At 70.6% G+C, this 16,323-nt stretch overlaps 2 protein-coding genes across 2 annotated transcripts; both read right to left on the bottom strand.

Moving 5' to 3' along the window:
• Positions 1 to 263: 263 nt before the first annotated feature.
• Positions 264 to 10,886, bottom strand: MUS81 (MUS81 structure-specific endonuclease subunit; the record flags this gene model as incomplete). Its single annotated transcript, XM_080609366.1, is given in 22 exon segments — positions 264 to 479; positions 564 to 667; positions 1,285 to 1,383; positions 1,385 to 1,405; positions 2,358 to 2,378; positions 2,381 to 2,422; positions 2,424 to 2,456; positions 4,508 to 4,555; positions 4,558 to 4,620; positions 5,444 to 5,481; positions 5,484 to 5,543; positions 6,647 to 6,766; positions 7,296 to 7,360; positions 7,482 to 7,644; positions 7,646 to 7,686; positions 8,310 to 8,383; positions 8,533 to 8,604; positions 8,686 to 8,757; positions 8,844 to 8,911; positions 9,381 to 9,462; positions 9,464 to 9,505; positions 10,713 to 10,886. Coding segments are annotated over 22 exon segments (1,590 nt in total). The 3' UTR covers positions 264 to 391.
• A 1,085-nt stretch (positions 10,887 to 11,971) lies between these two features.
• BANF1 (barrier to autointegration nuclear assembly factor 1) lies at positions 11,972 to 16,150 on the bottom strand. Its single transcript, XM_080609365.1, has 3 exons — positions 16,010 to 16,150; positions 14,872 to 15,002; positions 11,972 to 14,190 (listed from the first exon to the last, which is right to left on the bottom strand). The coding sequence occupies exons 2-3, from the start codon at positions 14,995 to 14,997 to the stop codon at positions 14,044 to 14,046; spliced, it is 273 nt and encodes a 90-aa protein (XP_080465491.1). The 5' UTR covers positions 14,998 to 15,002; positions 16,010 to 16,150; the 3' UTR covers positions 11,972 to 14,043.
• Positions 16,151 to 16,323: the final 173 nt, after the last annotated feature.

The following is a 16,323-nucleotide window of genomic DNA, read 5'->3' as shown; positions in this document are numbered from 1 at the left end:
ACATACTTGGGGGGGGGGGTCCCACATGTTTGGGGGGGTTGCATTCATTTTAGGGGGGACCCACACTTTGGGAGGGGGGGGTTCAATGCACTGGGGGGGGTCCCACACTTTGGGGGGGGGGGGGGGGTCCCCACATTTTGGGGGGGGGGTCCCACACTTTGGGGGGGGTCCCACACTTTGGGGGGGGGTCCTACATGTTTGGGGGGGGCCCACACACTGGGGGGGGGGGTCCCATAAATTGCGAGTTCCCACAGATTTGGGGGGGTCCCATTCGTTTTAGGGGGGGCCCCATACTTTGGGAGGGGGTTTAACGCACTGGGGGGGGGGTCCACAGATTTGGGGGGGGGTCCAACAAACTGGGGGGGGGGTGGGGGCGTCCCGCGCCCCCCCCTCACCTGCCCAGCGCCCCCCACTTGGTGTCCCTGAGCAGCGCCTCGCGGCTGGGGGCGTCGGGGCAGCGCCGGTAGGCGGCCATCAGCCTGGGGGGGGGACAAACAAATATGGGGGGGGGGGTCAGCGGAGTGCCCCCCCCCACCCCCCAAATCCCCCCCCCCCCCTCGTACCGTGCGGGGGTCCCGCAGCGCTGCAGCATGGCGCCCGCCTGCGCCCCCCCGAGCCCCCCCAGCTGCAGCAGCTGCCGGGCGAAGACGTCGCCCACGGTCTGCGGCTGGGGGGGGGGGGGGGCGAGGGGGGGGGGGTCAGACCCCCGACGCGCCCCCCCCCCCGCACACCCTGACACCCCCCACCCCCAAAACACCCCCCAGACCCCCCGAAATCCCCCCAAAACGTCCCCAATCCCCCCCCCAACACTCCCTCCCCGCACCCCAAAAATGCCCCCCCCCCGTATCCCGGTGCCCCCCCGCACCCAAAAAGCCCTCGAGCCCCCCCCCCCAAGCCCCCCCCCCCGCACCCAATGCCCCCCCCCAGCCCCCAGCCCCCCAAAACCACCCCCGAGGACCCCAACCCCCCCCCCAAAGCCCCCCCCTTGAGCACCCAAAAACAGCCCCAACCCCCCCACACCCCACCCCCCCCCGCCCCCAACCCCCCCCAGCCCCCCAAAGCCCCCCCAAAAACCCCCAGGGCCCCCCCCCAAAACCCCCTCACCCCCCCCCCCAAAACCTTCAGCACCCCCCCCAGGCCCCCCGTAGCCCCCCCAAAAGCCCCCCCCAAACTCCCCCAGCCCCCCCAAACCCCCTCCGCCCCCCCCCAGCCCCCCAAAAGCCCCCCCCAAACCCCCCAGCCCCCCCAAAAGACCCCCCCCCAGCCCCCCCCCCGCCCCCCCACCTGGCTCTTGCTGCCCCCCTCCCGCAGCCGCTCGAAGCTGAGCAGGGCGCAGGGGGTCCCGGGGGGGCCCGGGGGGGGGCGGGCGTCCAAGTCCCCCCCCCCACGCCCGCAGCACTCGGTTCTGAAGGGGGGGGGGGGACACACGGGGGGGGTCAGCGACAGCCGCGGCCCCATCGTGTCCCCCCCCACGTCCCCAAAGTGTCCTTGTGGCCCCCCCGGAGCCCCCCATAGCCCCCCCATGGCCCCCCCATGCCCCAAATTCTCCCCCCCCGCCCCGATCCCCTTGTCCCCAAACGCCCCCCCCCACCCCATATCCCCCCCCAAATCCCCCAGGGCCCCCCCCAAAGTCCCCCTGCCCCCCCCGACCCCATATCCCCCCCCCATGCCCCTCCCGTCCCCCAGTCCCGGTGCCCCCCCCCGTGTCCCAGTGCCCCCCCCAGTCCGGTGCCCCCCCCGTGCCCCCATGCCCCCCCCAACGTCCCCAAATCCCCGTGCCCCCCCCCAGTCCGGTGCCCCCCCCCACATCCCTGTGCCCCCCCCATGTCCCCGTGCCCCCCCCCATGTCCCCAAATCCCCCCCCCCAACGTCCCTGTGCCCCCCCCCAACCCCAAATCCCCCCCAATGTCCCCAAATTCCTGTGCCCCCCCCATCCCGGTGCCCCCCCCCGTGTCCCCCCCATGTCCCCAAATCCCTGTGACCCCCCCCACATCCCTGTGCCCCCCCCATGTCCCCGTGCCACCCCCCCCAGTCCCGGTGCCCCCCCGTGCCCCCGTGCCCCCCCATGTCCCCAAATCCCCCCCGACGTCCCCAAATCCCTGTGCCCCCCCTGTCCCAGTGCCCCCCCGGGCCCCCCCCCCCCCATGTCCCGGTGCCCCCCCCGGGCCCCCCCCCATGTCCCCAAAAACCCATGCCCACCCCCCCATGTCCTGGTGCCCCCCCCATCCCCGTGCCCCCCCCCTTCCCCCCCCCCCGTCCCGGTGGCCCCCCCCCATGTCCCAGTGCCCCCCCCCGTCCAGTGCCCCCCCCATGTCCCGGTGCCCCCCCCCGTCCCGGTGCCCCCCCCGCGCCCCCACCCCCGTAGCGGCGCTGCAGGAGCTCCCCCCAGCACCCCCAGGTACGCGGCCGACTCCCGGGGGTCCCCGCGTGCGCTTCACGAAGATCCCGTCCTGCACCTGGGGGGGGCGGGGGGGGGCACCCCAAAACCATGACCCCAAAGGCACCCCCCGACCCCAAATCCCCGACCCCAAATCCCCGACCCCAAATCCCTGACCCCAAATCGCCCCCGACCCCCGATCCGAAATCTCCGACCCCAAATCCCCCCCTGACCCCCCAACCCCAAAACCCTGACCCCCAAAACCCCCCCGACCCAAAAACCCCCCCCGACCCCAAATCCTCCCCGACCCCAAATCCCCCCCCCACCCTCCGATCCCAAAGCCCTGACCCCAACCCCCCCACTCCAAATCCCCCCAAGCCCCGACCCCAAATCCCCGATTCCAAATCCCCCGACCCCAACCCCCCCCGACCCCCCAACCCCAAGTCCCTGACCCCAAAACCCTGACCCCAAAATCGCCCCGACCCCAAATCCCCCCCAACCCCAAATCGCCCCCCCCAACCCTCCGATCCCAAATCTGTGACCCCAAACCCCTGATCCCACCCCCCCCCAGACGCCCTAATCCCAAATCTCCAACCCCAAATCCCCCCTGAACCCCCCAACCCCAAATCCCTGACCCCAAACTCCCCCCCCGACCCCCAAATCCCCCCCGACCCTCTGATCCCAAATCTGTGACCCCAAATCTGTGACCCCAAATCCCTGACCCCAAATCCCTGACCCCAAATCGCCCCCGACCCCCTGACCCCAAATCTCCGACCCCAAATCCCCCCCCCGACCCCCCCAACCCCAAAACCCTGACCCCAAACTCCCCCCCGACCCCAAATCCCCCCCGACTCTCTGACCCCAAATCTGTGACCCCCAAATCCCTGACCCCAAATCCCTGACCCCAACCCCCCCACTCCAAATCCCCCCAAACCCCCAACCCCAAATCCCCCTGATTTCAAATCCCCCGACCCCAACCCCCCCAGACCCCCCAACCCCAAATCTGTGACCCCAAAACCCTCACCCCAAATCCCCCCCGAACCCCGTATCCCCCCGACACCCAAATCCCTGACCCCAAATCCCCGACCCCAAATCCCCCGACCCCAAATCCCTGACCCCAACCCCCCCCCCAACGCCCCCAACCCCCAAATCCCTGATCCGAATCCCCCCCAACCCCCCCGATCCCAAATTCCCCCACCCCAAACCCCGCCTGACCCCAAATCCCCCCCCCCAAATCCCCCAACCCCCCCCCGACCCCAAATCCCTGATCCCAACCCCCCCCCCCGACCCCAAACCCCCCCGGCCCCAAATCTGTGACCCCAAATCCCCCCCCCGACCCCATATGGGTATGGGGAGGTCCCATGGGTGGGGGGGGTCCCAGAAGTTTAGGGGGGTCCCGGGGGGGTTACGGGGGGGGTTTATGGGGTCCCAGGGGGGTCCCACAGGTGGGGGGGGTCCCGGGGGGGGGGGGTTCCAGAAGTTTATGGGGTCCCGGGGGGGGTCCTGGGGGAGTTTAGAGGGTTCCCATGGGGTCCCATGGGTGGGGGGGGTCCCAGGAAGGGGTCCTGGGGGGGTTTATGGGGTCCCAGGGGGGGTCCCATGGGTGGGGGGGGGGTCCCAGAAGTTTATGGGGTCCCAGTGCGTCCCTGTGGGGGATCCTGGGGGGGTTTATGGGGTCCCATGGGTCGGGGGGGTCCCCGGGGGGGGTCTCAGGGGGGGGGGGGTCCCAGAAGTTTAGGGGGGTCCCAGGGGGGTCCCTGGGGGGGTTTATGGGGTTCCCACGGGGTCCCATGGGTGGGGGGGGCGGTTCCATGGCTATGGGGGGGGTCCCAGGGAGGGGGTCCCAGAAGTTTATGGGGTTCCCATGGGGTCCCGGGGGGGGGGGGTCCTGGGGGGGCTTTACGGGGTCCCATGGGTGGGGGGGGGTCCCGGAGCAGGGGTCCCAAAAGTTTATGGGGTCCCAGGGGGGTCCCATGGGTGGGGGGATCCCGGGGGGGATATGGGGGGGGGGTTATGGGGTTCCCATGGGGTCTCATGGGTGGGGGGGGTCCCATGGGCATGGGGGGGGGGTCTGTGGCTATGGGGGGGGTCCCATGGGGGGGGGGGTCCCGGGGGGGGGTCCCGGGGTACCTGGGTGCTGGCGGCCGCCTGGCGCAGGGTGGGGAGGGGCAGTGCCCGGTGCCCCCCCCCAGCGCCTCCAGCAGCAGCACCGGGTGCCGCAGCCCGCAGCGCCGCAGCCGGGACTGGGGGGGGCACCGCGACCCGTCGGCCCCCGGCGCTCCCAGTGCTCCCAGTGACCCCCCCAGGGCCCCCCAGTGCTCCCAGCGCCCCCCCCAGTGCTCCCAGGGCCCCCCCAGTGCTCCTAGGCCCCCCCCAGTGCTCCCAGGGCCCCCCCCAGTGCCCCCCCCAGTGCCCCCCCAGTGCGCCCCCCCAGTGCTCCCAGTGCCCCCCAGTGCTCCCGGTGCCCCCCCAGTGCTCCCAGTGCCCCCCCAGTATCCCCCAGTGCCCCCCCAATGCCCCCCCAGTGCTCCCAGTGCCCCCCCCCAGTGCTCCCGGTGCCCCCCCCCAGTGCTCCCAGTGCCCCCCCCAGTGCTCCCAGTGCCCCCAGTACCCCCACCTCCCCTCCCAGTGCCCCCCAGTACCCCCCCACCCCCCCCTCCCAGTCCCCCCCAGTCCCTCCCAGTGCCCCCATATAACCCCCACCCCCCCCAGTCCCCCCCAGTCCCTCCCAGTTCCCCCCAGTGCCCCCATATGACCCCCACCGCCCTCCCAGTCCCCCCCAGCCCCCCCCTCAGTCCCCCCCAGTGCCCCCATATGACCCCCAGCCCCCATCCCAGTCCCTCCCAGTTCCCCTATATGACCCCCCACCCTGCCCCCAATCCTTCCCAGTGCCCCCATATGACCCCCACCCCCCCTCCCAGCCCGCTCCCAGTGCCCCCCAGTGCCCCCATATGACCCCCACCGCCCTCCCAGTCCCCCCCAGCCCCCCCTCAGTCCCCCCCAGTGCCCCCATATGACCCCCACCCCCCCTCCCAGTCCCCCCCCCAGTGGCTCCCAGCGCCCCACCTTCTGCTCCCGGTACCGCCCGTCGCAGAGGCTCCCCCGAGGTCCGCCCCCGTTTTCCGCTCCACCACCACCTCCAGCACCAGCTCCCGGGGGCGGCGCCCTGGGGGCGTGGTCAGCGATCGGCCCCGCCCCCGGCTCGCTGGCCCCGCCCCCAGCTTCGCCCCGCCCCCTGCCGCCGGGGGGGCGTGGCCAAACCCCACCCCCAATCACCGAGCCACCCATTGGGGGGCGTGGTCAGGCTCTGGCCCCGCCCACCACCACATGGGGGGCGTGGCCAGTGCCTGGCCCCGCCCACCTCGCATACGGGGTGTGGTCAGCACCCAGCCCCGCCCCCCAGCCATGGCCCCGCCCATCACACCTCCCTGGGGGCGTGGTCAGTGCTGGCCACACCCATCGCTGCTTGTGGGGGCGTGGCCAGCACGTGGCCCCGCCCTCCACCCGTGGCCCCATCCCAGCACCTCATTGGGGGTGTGGCCAACACGTAGCCCCGCCCCCACTCTTTCCCTCCACCCCCAGCTCCCGTGGCCCCACCCAGAACCGGGCCCCACCCCCCTGTGACTCCACCCCCTCCTGGCCACGCCCCTCCTGGCCCCGCCCACCCATCACATCCACAGGGGCGTGGCCAGCACTTAGCCCCGCCCCCTTCCCACCACATATCCCGAGCTCCCACCTACCACTTGGCCCCGCCCACCCGAAGCCCCGCCCCCTCGTGGCCACGCCCACTTATCACCTCCACGTGGGCGTGGCCAGCACTTAGCCCCGCCCCCTTCCGCCACACATCCCGAGCTCCCACCTACCACTTGGCCCCGCCCACCTGAAGCCCCGCCCCCTCGTGGCCACGCCCACTTATCGCCTCCACGTGGGCGTGGCCAGCACTTAGCCCCGCCCCCCTTCCCCTCCACCCGCCTCCCACCCAGCCCCGGGCCCCACCCACCGTGACCCCACCCTCACGGCCACGCCCCCTGAGAGCACCCCACCCGAAGCCCCGCCCACCCGAAGCCCCGCCCCCTCGTGGCCACGCCCACTTATCGCCTCCAGGGGGCGTGGCCAACGCCTAGACCCGCCCCCTTCCCCTCCACCCGCCTCCCACCCAGCCCCGGCCCCCACCCACCGTGACCCCACCCCTCACGGCCACGCCCCCTGCGTGGCCCCCCACCCGAAGCCCCGCCCACCGAGGCCCCGCCCACCCGAGGCCCCTCCCACCTGGGGGCGGGGCCGTCTCGCGGGCCACCCAGAGGAAGTCTCCCAGGGGCAGGCGCCGCAGCTCCAGGGGCACCCCCAGGAGGCGCAGCTGGGGGACGGCCCCCCCCCTGGGAACCCGGCCTGGGGGGGGGGCAGCGGGGGGGGCGTTTAACGGGGCTGGGGGCACCGGGGGGGCAGCCGGGGGGACATCGGGGGGGGACATTAATGGGGACAGGGACATCCAGGGGGTCATCGGGGGGGACCACTGGGGGGGGGCGTCAGGGGGGTTGGGGACACCGGGGGGACATTGGGGGGTCACCAGTGGGGTTGGGGACATTGGGGGGACATTGGGGGGACATTGGGGGGACATTGGGGGGGTCATCAATGGGATTGGGGACACCGGGGGGACATTGGGGGGTCATCAATGGGGTTGGGGACATCAGGGGGGTGTCAGCTCATGGGGACATCGAGAAGGACGGGGACATAAAGGGACATCGATGGGATCGGGGACGTGAAGGGGGGGGGACAGCGGGGGGGGGACATCAGCGGGGGCAGGGACGGGGACAGAAATGGGGACGGGGACGGGGACACCACGGGGGTCCGGGCTGGGGGTGGGGACATGGATGGGGACGGGGCCGTGTCCGTGTCCCCCCCCCCCCCCCCCCCTCACCCGGTGCCCTCGGTGACGTCCGCGCACAGCAGCACCGTGAACGCCCCCCGGCCGCAGCTCGAACTCTGCCCTGGTGGGGGGGCACGAGGGTCACGTGACCCCCTCCAGGTCACGTGACCCCCCCCCCTCCAGGCCAGGTGACCCCCCCGCAGGGGTCACATGACCCCCCCCCCCCCGTGCCCCCACTCACTGCGGGTCCCCCAGCCCCCTCCTCGCCCACCCCCCCCCACCGGGGGGGCGTCGGGGGGCGGGGCTTCGGGGGGCGGGGCTTCGGGGGGCGGGGCTTCAGGGGCGGCAGCCAATGGCGGGGCGGGGTTTCTCCGGGGGCGGGGCTCCCGGGGCGGCGGCCAATCGCTGGGCGAGGAGGCGGCCACGGGGGGTCAGCGAGCAGCTGGGGGGGGGGGGGGGCAAAGAGGGGGGGGTCGGGGGGGCACTGGGGGCTGCCCCCCCTTGGCCACGCCCACTGACCCCCCCCATTGCTCCCCCCCAATGCCCCCTACCCCTAAGGACCCCCCCCCTTTTGCCCCCCCCCATGGATTCTCCCCTCCCCCTGCCCCCCCCGCCCCCCCTTTTTGCCCCCTCCCCAAAGGACCCCCCCAATCTTCCCCCCCACCCCCTACGGCCCCCCCCATTGCCCCCCCCTCCCCCATCGACTCCCCCTTTTTGCACCCCCCGCCCCCCATGGACGCTCCGCCATTGCCCCCCCCACCCCACTGACCCCCCCCCCCTTTTGCCCCCCCAATCCCATGGACCACCCCCCATTGCCCCCCCTCCATGGACCCCCCCAACCCCCCCTACTCCCTATGGACACCCCCATTGCCCCCCCATGGACCCCAGCCCCATTGACCCCCCCCATTGCCCCCCGCCACCCCAAGGACCCCCCCCAATTTGCTCCCCCAACCCCCTTCCAGGTTCCCCCCTCCACACCCTTTGCCCCCCCATTTACCCCCCCCGTCCCCCCCACCCCCCAATTCCCCCTCCAGCCCCCCCCAATCCCCCTCCCAAAGCCCCTACCGGGGGGGGCGCCCGCTGCGCTGCACCAGGTCCCTGCGGATGAGGATGCCCAGGGCCCCCCCCCGGGGTGCCCCCTGCGGGGAGGGGGGGCCCCAGGTCACCCTCGGGTGTGGGGGGGTCACCCCCAGCACCCTTGGGTGGGGGCACTCCCAACACCCTTTTTTTTTGGGGGGGGGGGGGGGGGTCTGCGTTCACTCTGGTCCCTACTGAGGGCGCCGCTCACCGGGGCCAGGGGGAGGTCGCAGAGGGGCTGGGCCTGGCGCAGAAGCTCCGCCTCTGGGAGGGGCTCCGGGCTCTGGGGGCGGGGCTAAGGGGTGAGGGGGCGGGGCCTGGCAGGCTAGCCCCGCCCCCAAAGCCCGGCCCCGCCCCCACTCACCCTGAGCAGCGTCAGCAGCAGGGCGTGGGGCCCCGAGCGGGGGCGGGGCCGGAACTCGCCGGGGGGGCGGGGCTTAAAAGGGAGGAGAGATTGGGGGAGGGGCTTGCGAGGCCACGCCCCCTCCGCGGGCCCCGCCTCCCCCGTCACGTGACACTCACAGCGGGCGGGGCCGGGGGGTTCTGAGGGGCCGCTCGGTCCGAGGAGGGGCTGGGAGGGAGGCCGAGAGCTGGGGGGGGCACAGGATTAATATGTAAATGGTATGCAAATGAGCATGCAAAATAACACACACGTCAGTAGGTAAACAGATACGGGATTATATAATTGTATGTAAATAGGTATGCAAATGAGCACAATCCCCTGCCTGAGGCCCCTCCCACCTCCAGGGTGGCTCGGAGCCCCCACCCCCTCCGGAGACACACCCCTTTTTAGACCACGCCCACCTTGAAGCCCCGCCCACCCACAGACCCCCTCCCACTCCATCCTGAAGCCCCGCCCACCCCCCAGCTGCTCCCCGGGCTTCTTCCAAGCCCCCCGCCCACCCCTCAAGCCCCACCCACCCCGAGGCCCCGCCACCCGAAGGCCCCCGCCCACCCCTAAGCCCCTCCCACCCCCGAGGCCCCGCCACCCCCCAGGCCCCGCCCTCCCCTAAGCCCCTCCCACCCCCGAGGCCCCGCCCACCCCGAGGCCCCGCCCACCGGCGCGGTGCTGCCGCAGGCGCTGGTGCAGGCGCTGGCAGAGGCGGGCCCCGAAGTGCCGCAGCACGGCCGCCTCCCGGCCCCGAGCGCAGGCGCAGCGGGTACAGGGCCAGCGAGCGCAGCGCCTGGGGGGGGCGGGGGGGGGGAACGGGGTCAGGGCACGGCCCCGAAACACGCGACCCCCGGCCCCACAACCCCCACAACCCCCAGAACCCCCGGCCCTGAGAGCCCCAATAACCTCCCATAAACCCCATAACCCCAATAACCCCAAACTCCCATAATCCAAACCCCCCATAACCCCCAGCGCATATCCCCAATAACCCCAAAACCCCAAAACCCAATAACCCCAACCACCCCATAACCCCCAGCCCCATATCCCCCACAACCCCATAACCCCAGTAACCCCATAACCCAATCACCCCATTACCCCCAAAACCCCATAACCCCCAATAACCCCAAACCCCAATAACCCCGTAACCCCCAAACCCCCAATAACCCCAATCACCCCATTACCCCCAAAACCCCATAACCCCCAATAACCCCCAAACCCCAAAACCCCATAACCCCCAGCCCCATAGCCCCATAACCCCAACCACCCCATAACCCCTGACCCCATGACCCCCCTTGCCCCCATAACACTATAACCTTCCTGCCCCCATAACGCTATAACCCCATAACCCTGTACCCCACCTCCCTGACCCCATAACCCCTGACCCCACACCCCTTGACCCCATAACCCCTGACCCCATGACCTCAGAACCCCATAACCCCTGACCCCACCCCCTGCACCCTGTCATAGGCCTGCCCTCCTCCCTATGACGCATAACCCCTGACCCCATAACCCCCTAACCCCGTAACCCCATAACCCCACACCCCCTGACCCCATGACCTCCCTAACCCCATAACTCCTAACCCCATAACCCCTGACCCCACACCCCCTTGACACCATAACCCCTGACCCTACAACCCCACACCCCTGACCCATAACCCCTGACCCCATAACCCCAAGCCCCTGACCCCATATCCCCTGACCCTACAACCCCTGACCCCATAACCCCAAACTCCTGACCCCATATCCCCTGACCCCATAACCCCTGACCCCCCGACCCCTGACCCCATAACCCCATGACTCCATATCCCCTGACCCCATAACCCTGTGACTCCATATCCCCTGACCCCATAACCCCCTGACCCCCATGACCCCACACCCCTGACCCCATAACCCCCTAACCCCATAACCCCTGACCCCATGACCCCTGACCCCTGCCCCTGCCGTAGGCCCACCCCCATAACCCCTGACCCCACACCCCCTTCACCCCCATAACCCCTGACCCCATAACCCCTGACCCCGTAGCCCCGCCCCTGACCCCGTAGCCCCGCCCCCTGACCCTGTCGTAGGCCCCGCCCGTCCCCGCCGCGCTCCCGGTCCCGCCGCCGCCACTCCCGGAGCCAGGCCGCGAACAGCGCCTTGGGGCTGAGGGGGGGGGGCCGGGGGGCCGCCGCCATGACGGCCGCACCGCCGCCGGAACCGCGGCACCGGAACCGGAAGCGCGCCGCCCCCCACGCCGGAAGCGCCGCTCTGCGCCGCCTGGAGGACCTGCGCGACTGCTCTGGAGGACTCGGGCCTGGCCCAGCCCCCGCCCCGCCCCCCCAACCCCCCCCCCCCCGGGGACCCCAAATTCCCCTCCCGAAACCCCAAATCCCCCCTCGGGACCCCAAACCCCCCCCATAAGACCCCAAAACCCCCTGAGGGACCCCAAATTCCCCCCCCGGGACCCCAAATACCCCCAAGGGGGCCCCCCCAACCCCCCCCCATGGGACTCCAAACACCCCCCCCATGGGACCCCAACCCCCCCCCGGACCGTAACCCCCCCCCCCATGGGACCCCAAAACCCTCCTCGGGACCCCAACCCCCCCCCATAAGGCCCCAAAGCCCCCCGTGGGACCCCAAAGCCCCAAATCTCCTCAGACTGGCCCCAAATCCCCCTCCCCAGAGACCCCCAAAAGCCCCAGGAGCCCCCCAAGAACCCAAAGCCCCCCTCGGGGGTCCCCCAAACCCCCCATGGAGCCCCAGAGCCCCCCCGGGAGTCCCCAAATAAACAACACCCCCCACAGACCCTAAATTCCCCCAAGATCCCAAATCCCCCCCCTCAGAGACCCCAAATCCTCCCCCCAGTACCCCCCAAGACCCCAAATACCCCCCGAGCCCCCCCCCAACACCAAATCCTCCCCAGACCCCCTCCCCCCAGACCCCAAATCCCCCCCCAAGGTCCCCGATTTCCCCTCCAAGACCTCCCAAGACCCCAATCCGCCCCCCAGGAACCCCAAATCCTCCCCCAGGCCCCCCCCAGACCCCAAATCCCCACCTAGGGTCACTCCCAAGACCCCAAATCCCCCCCCCCAGACCCCAAATCCCCCCAATCCTCCCCCAGCCCCCCCCCCGACCCCAAATCCTCTCCAAGAGACCCCAAATCCCCACCTAGGGTCCCTCCCAAGACCCCAAATCCCCCCTCAAGACCCCAAATCCCCCCCAGGGCCCCCCCAGACCCCAAATCCGCCCCCCCCGACCCCCAAACCCCCCGCACACGGGCTCCGACACAGCAAACGTTTATTTGTTAGAAAAACCCTTTTACAAACAAATTCGCGATGGGGGGGGGGGGGGTGGGGGGGGGGCGGGTGACCCCAAAAGAGACCCCACAAGGGGCAGTGGGACCGGGGAGGGGGGGGGGCAGGGGGATTTGGGGTCCCCGGGACAATTTTGGAGACCCCCGGGACAGTTTTGGGGACCCCACAACCCCCCTGAGTGCCCTGGGGACAATTTTGGGGCCCCCCCCGAGGGCAATTTTGGGACCCCAAAGCCAATTTTGCAACCCGAAATCTGATTTCGGGACCCCCCCCGGCCAGGTTTGGGACCCCAAAGCCAATTTTGGCCCCCCCCCCCGGCCGCTTTTGGGGACCCCAAAGCCCATTTCAGGACCCCAAGCCAAGTTTGGGACCCCAAAACCAATTTTGGGGCCCCCCCCCGACCAATTTGGGGACCCCAAATGCAAATTTGGGGCCCCAAAGCCAACTTCAGGACCCCAAACTCAATTTTGGGACCCCAAAGCCCCTCCCGGGCCCCCCCAGGCTGACTTTGGGGTCCCCCAAGTGGATTTTGGGGTCTCCCAGCCCCATTTTGAGGCCCCAGAGCCCCAATTTTATGTCCCCAGAGCCCAATTTGGGGACCCTAAAACCAATTCCAAGACCCTAAAACCAATTTGGGGACCCCTGGATTGATTTTGGGGCCCTGGAGCCCAACACTGGGACCCCAAAGCCAACTCCAAAACCCTAAAACCAATTTTGGGAACCCCCCCGGCCCGACTTTGGGGCCCGGAGCCCAATTTTACGTCCCCAGAGCCCAAACTGGGGACCCTAAAACCAACTTCAATACCCTAAAAACAATTTCGGGACCCCCCAAATTGACTTTGGGGCCCCCCTGGCTGAGTTTGGGGTCCCGGAGCCCAATTCTGGGCCCCCAAAGCCAATTCCAAGCCCCTAAATCCCACTTCAAGCCCCTAAAACCAAATTTGGGACCCCCCAGGCCACTTTTAGGGTCTCGGGACCCAACTTTGGGACCCGAAAACCCCTCCCAGCGCCCCCAAATCGACTTTGATCCCTCCCGGGTCCATTTGGGGTTGGTGGGCACCGACCCCGCAGGGAGCCCAACGGGAACGGGGGCCGGGTTTGGGGCTGTGGGGTCGGGATTTGGGGTCCCGGGGGGGCGTTTTGGGGCCACATGGACCGGATTTGGGGGCTTGGGCTGGGTTTTGGGGACCCAGAGCTGGATTTGGGGTTCCAGGGGTGGATTTGAGGTCTCGGGGATGGGATTTGGGGCCCTCGGATCGGGATTTTGGATCCCGGGGGTGGATTTGGGGTCCTGGGGGTGGGATTTGGGGACCCAGAGGTGGATTTGGGGTCCTGGGGGGTGGATTTGGAGCCCCAGGGATGGGATTTGGGAACCCAGAGGTGGATTTGGGGCGCCAGGGGGTGGATTTGGGGTCCTGGGGGTGGATTTGGGGGTCCTGGGGGTGGGTTTTTGGGATTTGGTGGCCACAAGTATGAGATTTGTGCACCGGATTTGGGGCACAGCGGTGGATTTGGGGCCCCCCGGGGATGAGTTTTGTGACCCCGGGGGTGGCTTTTGTGATCCAGGGGGTGGTTTTTGGGGTGCCGGGGGGGGGGATTTGGGGTGCTGGGGGGGGGATTTGGGGTGCTGGGGGTGGGTTTGGTGGATGGGATTTGGGGGCACAGCGCTGGATTTGTGACCCTGGGGGTGGCTTTTGGGGCCCCTGGGGGTGGCTTTTGGGGACCCCAGGTGTGAGATTTGTGACCCCGGGGGTGGCTTTTGTGATCCCGAGGGTGGCTTTTTGGGGTGCCGGGGGTGGGATTTGGGATGCCGGGGGCTCTTTTGGGGTGCCGGGGGTGGGGATTTGGGGTGCCGGGGGGTGGATTTGGGGGTCCCGGGGGTGGGTTTGTGGAGGGGATTTGGGGCACAGCGGTGGATTTGTGACCCTGGGGGTGGCTTTTGGGGCCCCGGGGGTGGGATTTGGGACCCCGGGGGTGGTTTTCGGGGTGCCGAGGTCGGGATTTGGGGCGCCGGGGTCGGGATTTGGGGCGCGGGGGCTCAGAGAAAGGCGTCGCACCACTCGCGCAGGCACCCCGAGCAGTCCCGGCACTGCTTGGCGTTGGCCCCGCAGGCGTCGCGCAGCCACTCGCGGAACAGCTCCTCGTCCTTCTTCAGCACCAGGAACTGCCCCAGCACCACGTACGCCTGCGGGGGGCACCCCGAAAACGTCCCCCGACGGCCCCAAAACGGCCCCGGCGCTCCAGCGCCACCCCCCCGGTCCCCAAGGACCCCCCCAAAAGCCCCGAAGGTGCCCCCAAAGCCCTAAAGGCGCCCCCGGGGACCCTGGCCCCGTATCCCCGCTGAGCCCTTTTTTGGGGTGTGGTTCTCGGGCCCTAAATGTCCCCAAGCGTCCCCAAGCACCCCCCCGGTGTCCCCAACCCCCCCCAAACATCCCCCCCATGTCCCCAAATGCCCCCAAAACCCCCCAAATGTCCCCAACCTCCCCCCAAATGTCCCCCAAACGTCCCCAGCCCCCCGCCAATGTCCCCCCCAGCCCCCCCCAAATGTCCCCCCGGTGTCCCCAAACACCCCTACATGGCCCCCCAATGTCCCCAACCTCCCCCAAACGTCCCCAGCCCCCCCCAAATGTCCCCCCGGTGTCCCCAAAGCCCCCCCAAATGCCCCCAGCCCCCCCCGCAAACGTCCCCAGCCCCCCCCCCCCAAATGTCTCCCCAATGTCCCCCCGGTGTCCCCAAACCGCCCCAAACGTCCCTGCAATGTCCCCCTGGTGCCCCAAATGTCCCCCCAGCCCCCCCCAGCCCCCCCCCAATGTCCCCAAACCCCCCTAAATGTCCCCCCAGCCCCCCCCCCGCGCCCCCCCCCCACCTTGTCGAAGCCCTTCTCCTCCAGCTTCTTGCCCAGCACGTCCCCGATGCCGGCCAGCGTCCCCACCGGCTTCTCGCCCATCGGCTCGGCCACGAAGTCGCGGTGCTTCTGCGACGTCGAGGACATCGCGCCTGGGGGGGGGCGCGGGGGGGTCAGGGGGGGCGCGGGGGGGGGGTCGGGGGGGGCCACACACACGTCACGGGGGGGGGGACAGGGAGGGAATGGGGGGGGGACAAGGGGGATGGGGGTTGTGGGAACGGGGGGACAGGGAGAGAGGGAATGGGGACATTTGGGGGGGGAAAGGGGATGGGGGGGCGCAGGGGGGTCGGGGGAGCACGGGGGGATGTGGGGGGGTCAGGGGGGGGCCACACACACGTAATGGGGCTGGGGGGGCACAGGAAGGTGTGGGGACAGGGAAGGAATGGGGGGGGACAAGGGGATGGGGGTTGTGGGGATGGGGATGGGGGTGGGGGGGGCCCTGGGACATTTGGGGGGGCGGGGGGGGTCAGGGGGTGTTGGGGGGACATGGGGGGGTCGGGGGGGGCCACACAGACGTCATGGGGCAGGGGGGCACAGGGAGGGAATCGGGGGGGGGACAAGGGGATGGGGGTTGTGGGGATGGGGGGGGGCATTTGGGAGGGGCACGGGGGGGGGGACGGGGGGGGGATGGGGACAAGGGGAGGGGGTGGGGACACCGGGGGGGGGCATGGGGACAGTGGGGGGGGGCACAGGGGAGGGGCGGGGACGATGCTGGGGGGGGGGGGACAAGGCGGGGGGAGAGGGACGGGGACATTTGGGGGGGGGCACGGGGATGGGGGGGGACAGTGGGGGGGGACATGGGGACAAGGGGGGGTGGGGACATTTGGGGGGGGGCACGGGGACAGGGCTGGGGGGGGACGTGGGGGGGTGGGAGTGGGGGGGGTTGGGACAGTGGGGGGGTCACGGGGGGGGCGGGGGGAGAGGAGGGACACGGGGGAGGCCCGGGGGGGGGGCACAACGGGGGGGGAAGGGACTGGGGGGGGCACCGGGAGGGGGGAGGGGCACCGGGAGGGGCCGGTTGGGGGGCGGGGGGGGGGACGGGGACAACGGGGGGGGGGGGGCGGGGGGGGACACGTGACCCTGCCCCCCCCCCCCTCACCTCCCCGCCTCCGCCTCAGGCCGCCGCTCCCGCCTCAGGCCGCCGCCGCCGCTGCGCGGGCGCTTGCGCGCTGACGTCACTTCCGGCCCACCATAGAGACGGCGGCTAGAGGGGGGGTGGGGGGTTGCGGCCGCTCTATCCGCCCGGCGGGACCATAGAGAGGGGGGGTCGGGTTTTGGGGGGATTTCTGGCGAAATCGGGGCTCCGGGGGGTTGGAAGGCTGAGGAGGTGTCTGGGGGGTCCCCAAACGTCTCACCGGATTTTTTGGTTTTTTTTTTTTGGGAGGGAGTAAGGGGGGAAAAAGGAAAAATAGC

This window comes from Anser brachyrhynchus, assembly GCF_964034855.1.
Source record: "Anser brachyrhynchus genome assembly, contig: SCAFFOLD_562, whole genome shotgun sequence".
NCBI classification, from domain to species: domain Eukaryota; kingdom Metazoa; phylum Chordata; class Aves; order Anseriformes; family Anatidae; genus Anser; species Anser brachyrhynchus.
The sequence above is the reverse complement of the archived record's forward strand: the minus strand, read 5'-3'. Positions and strand labels throughout refer to the sequence as shown.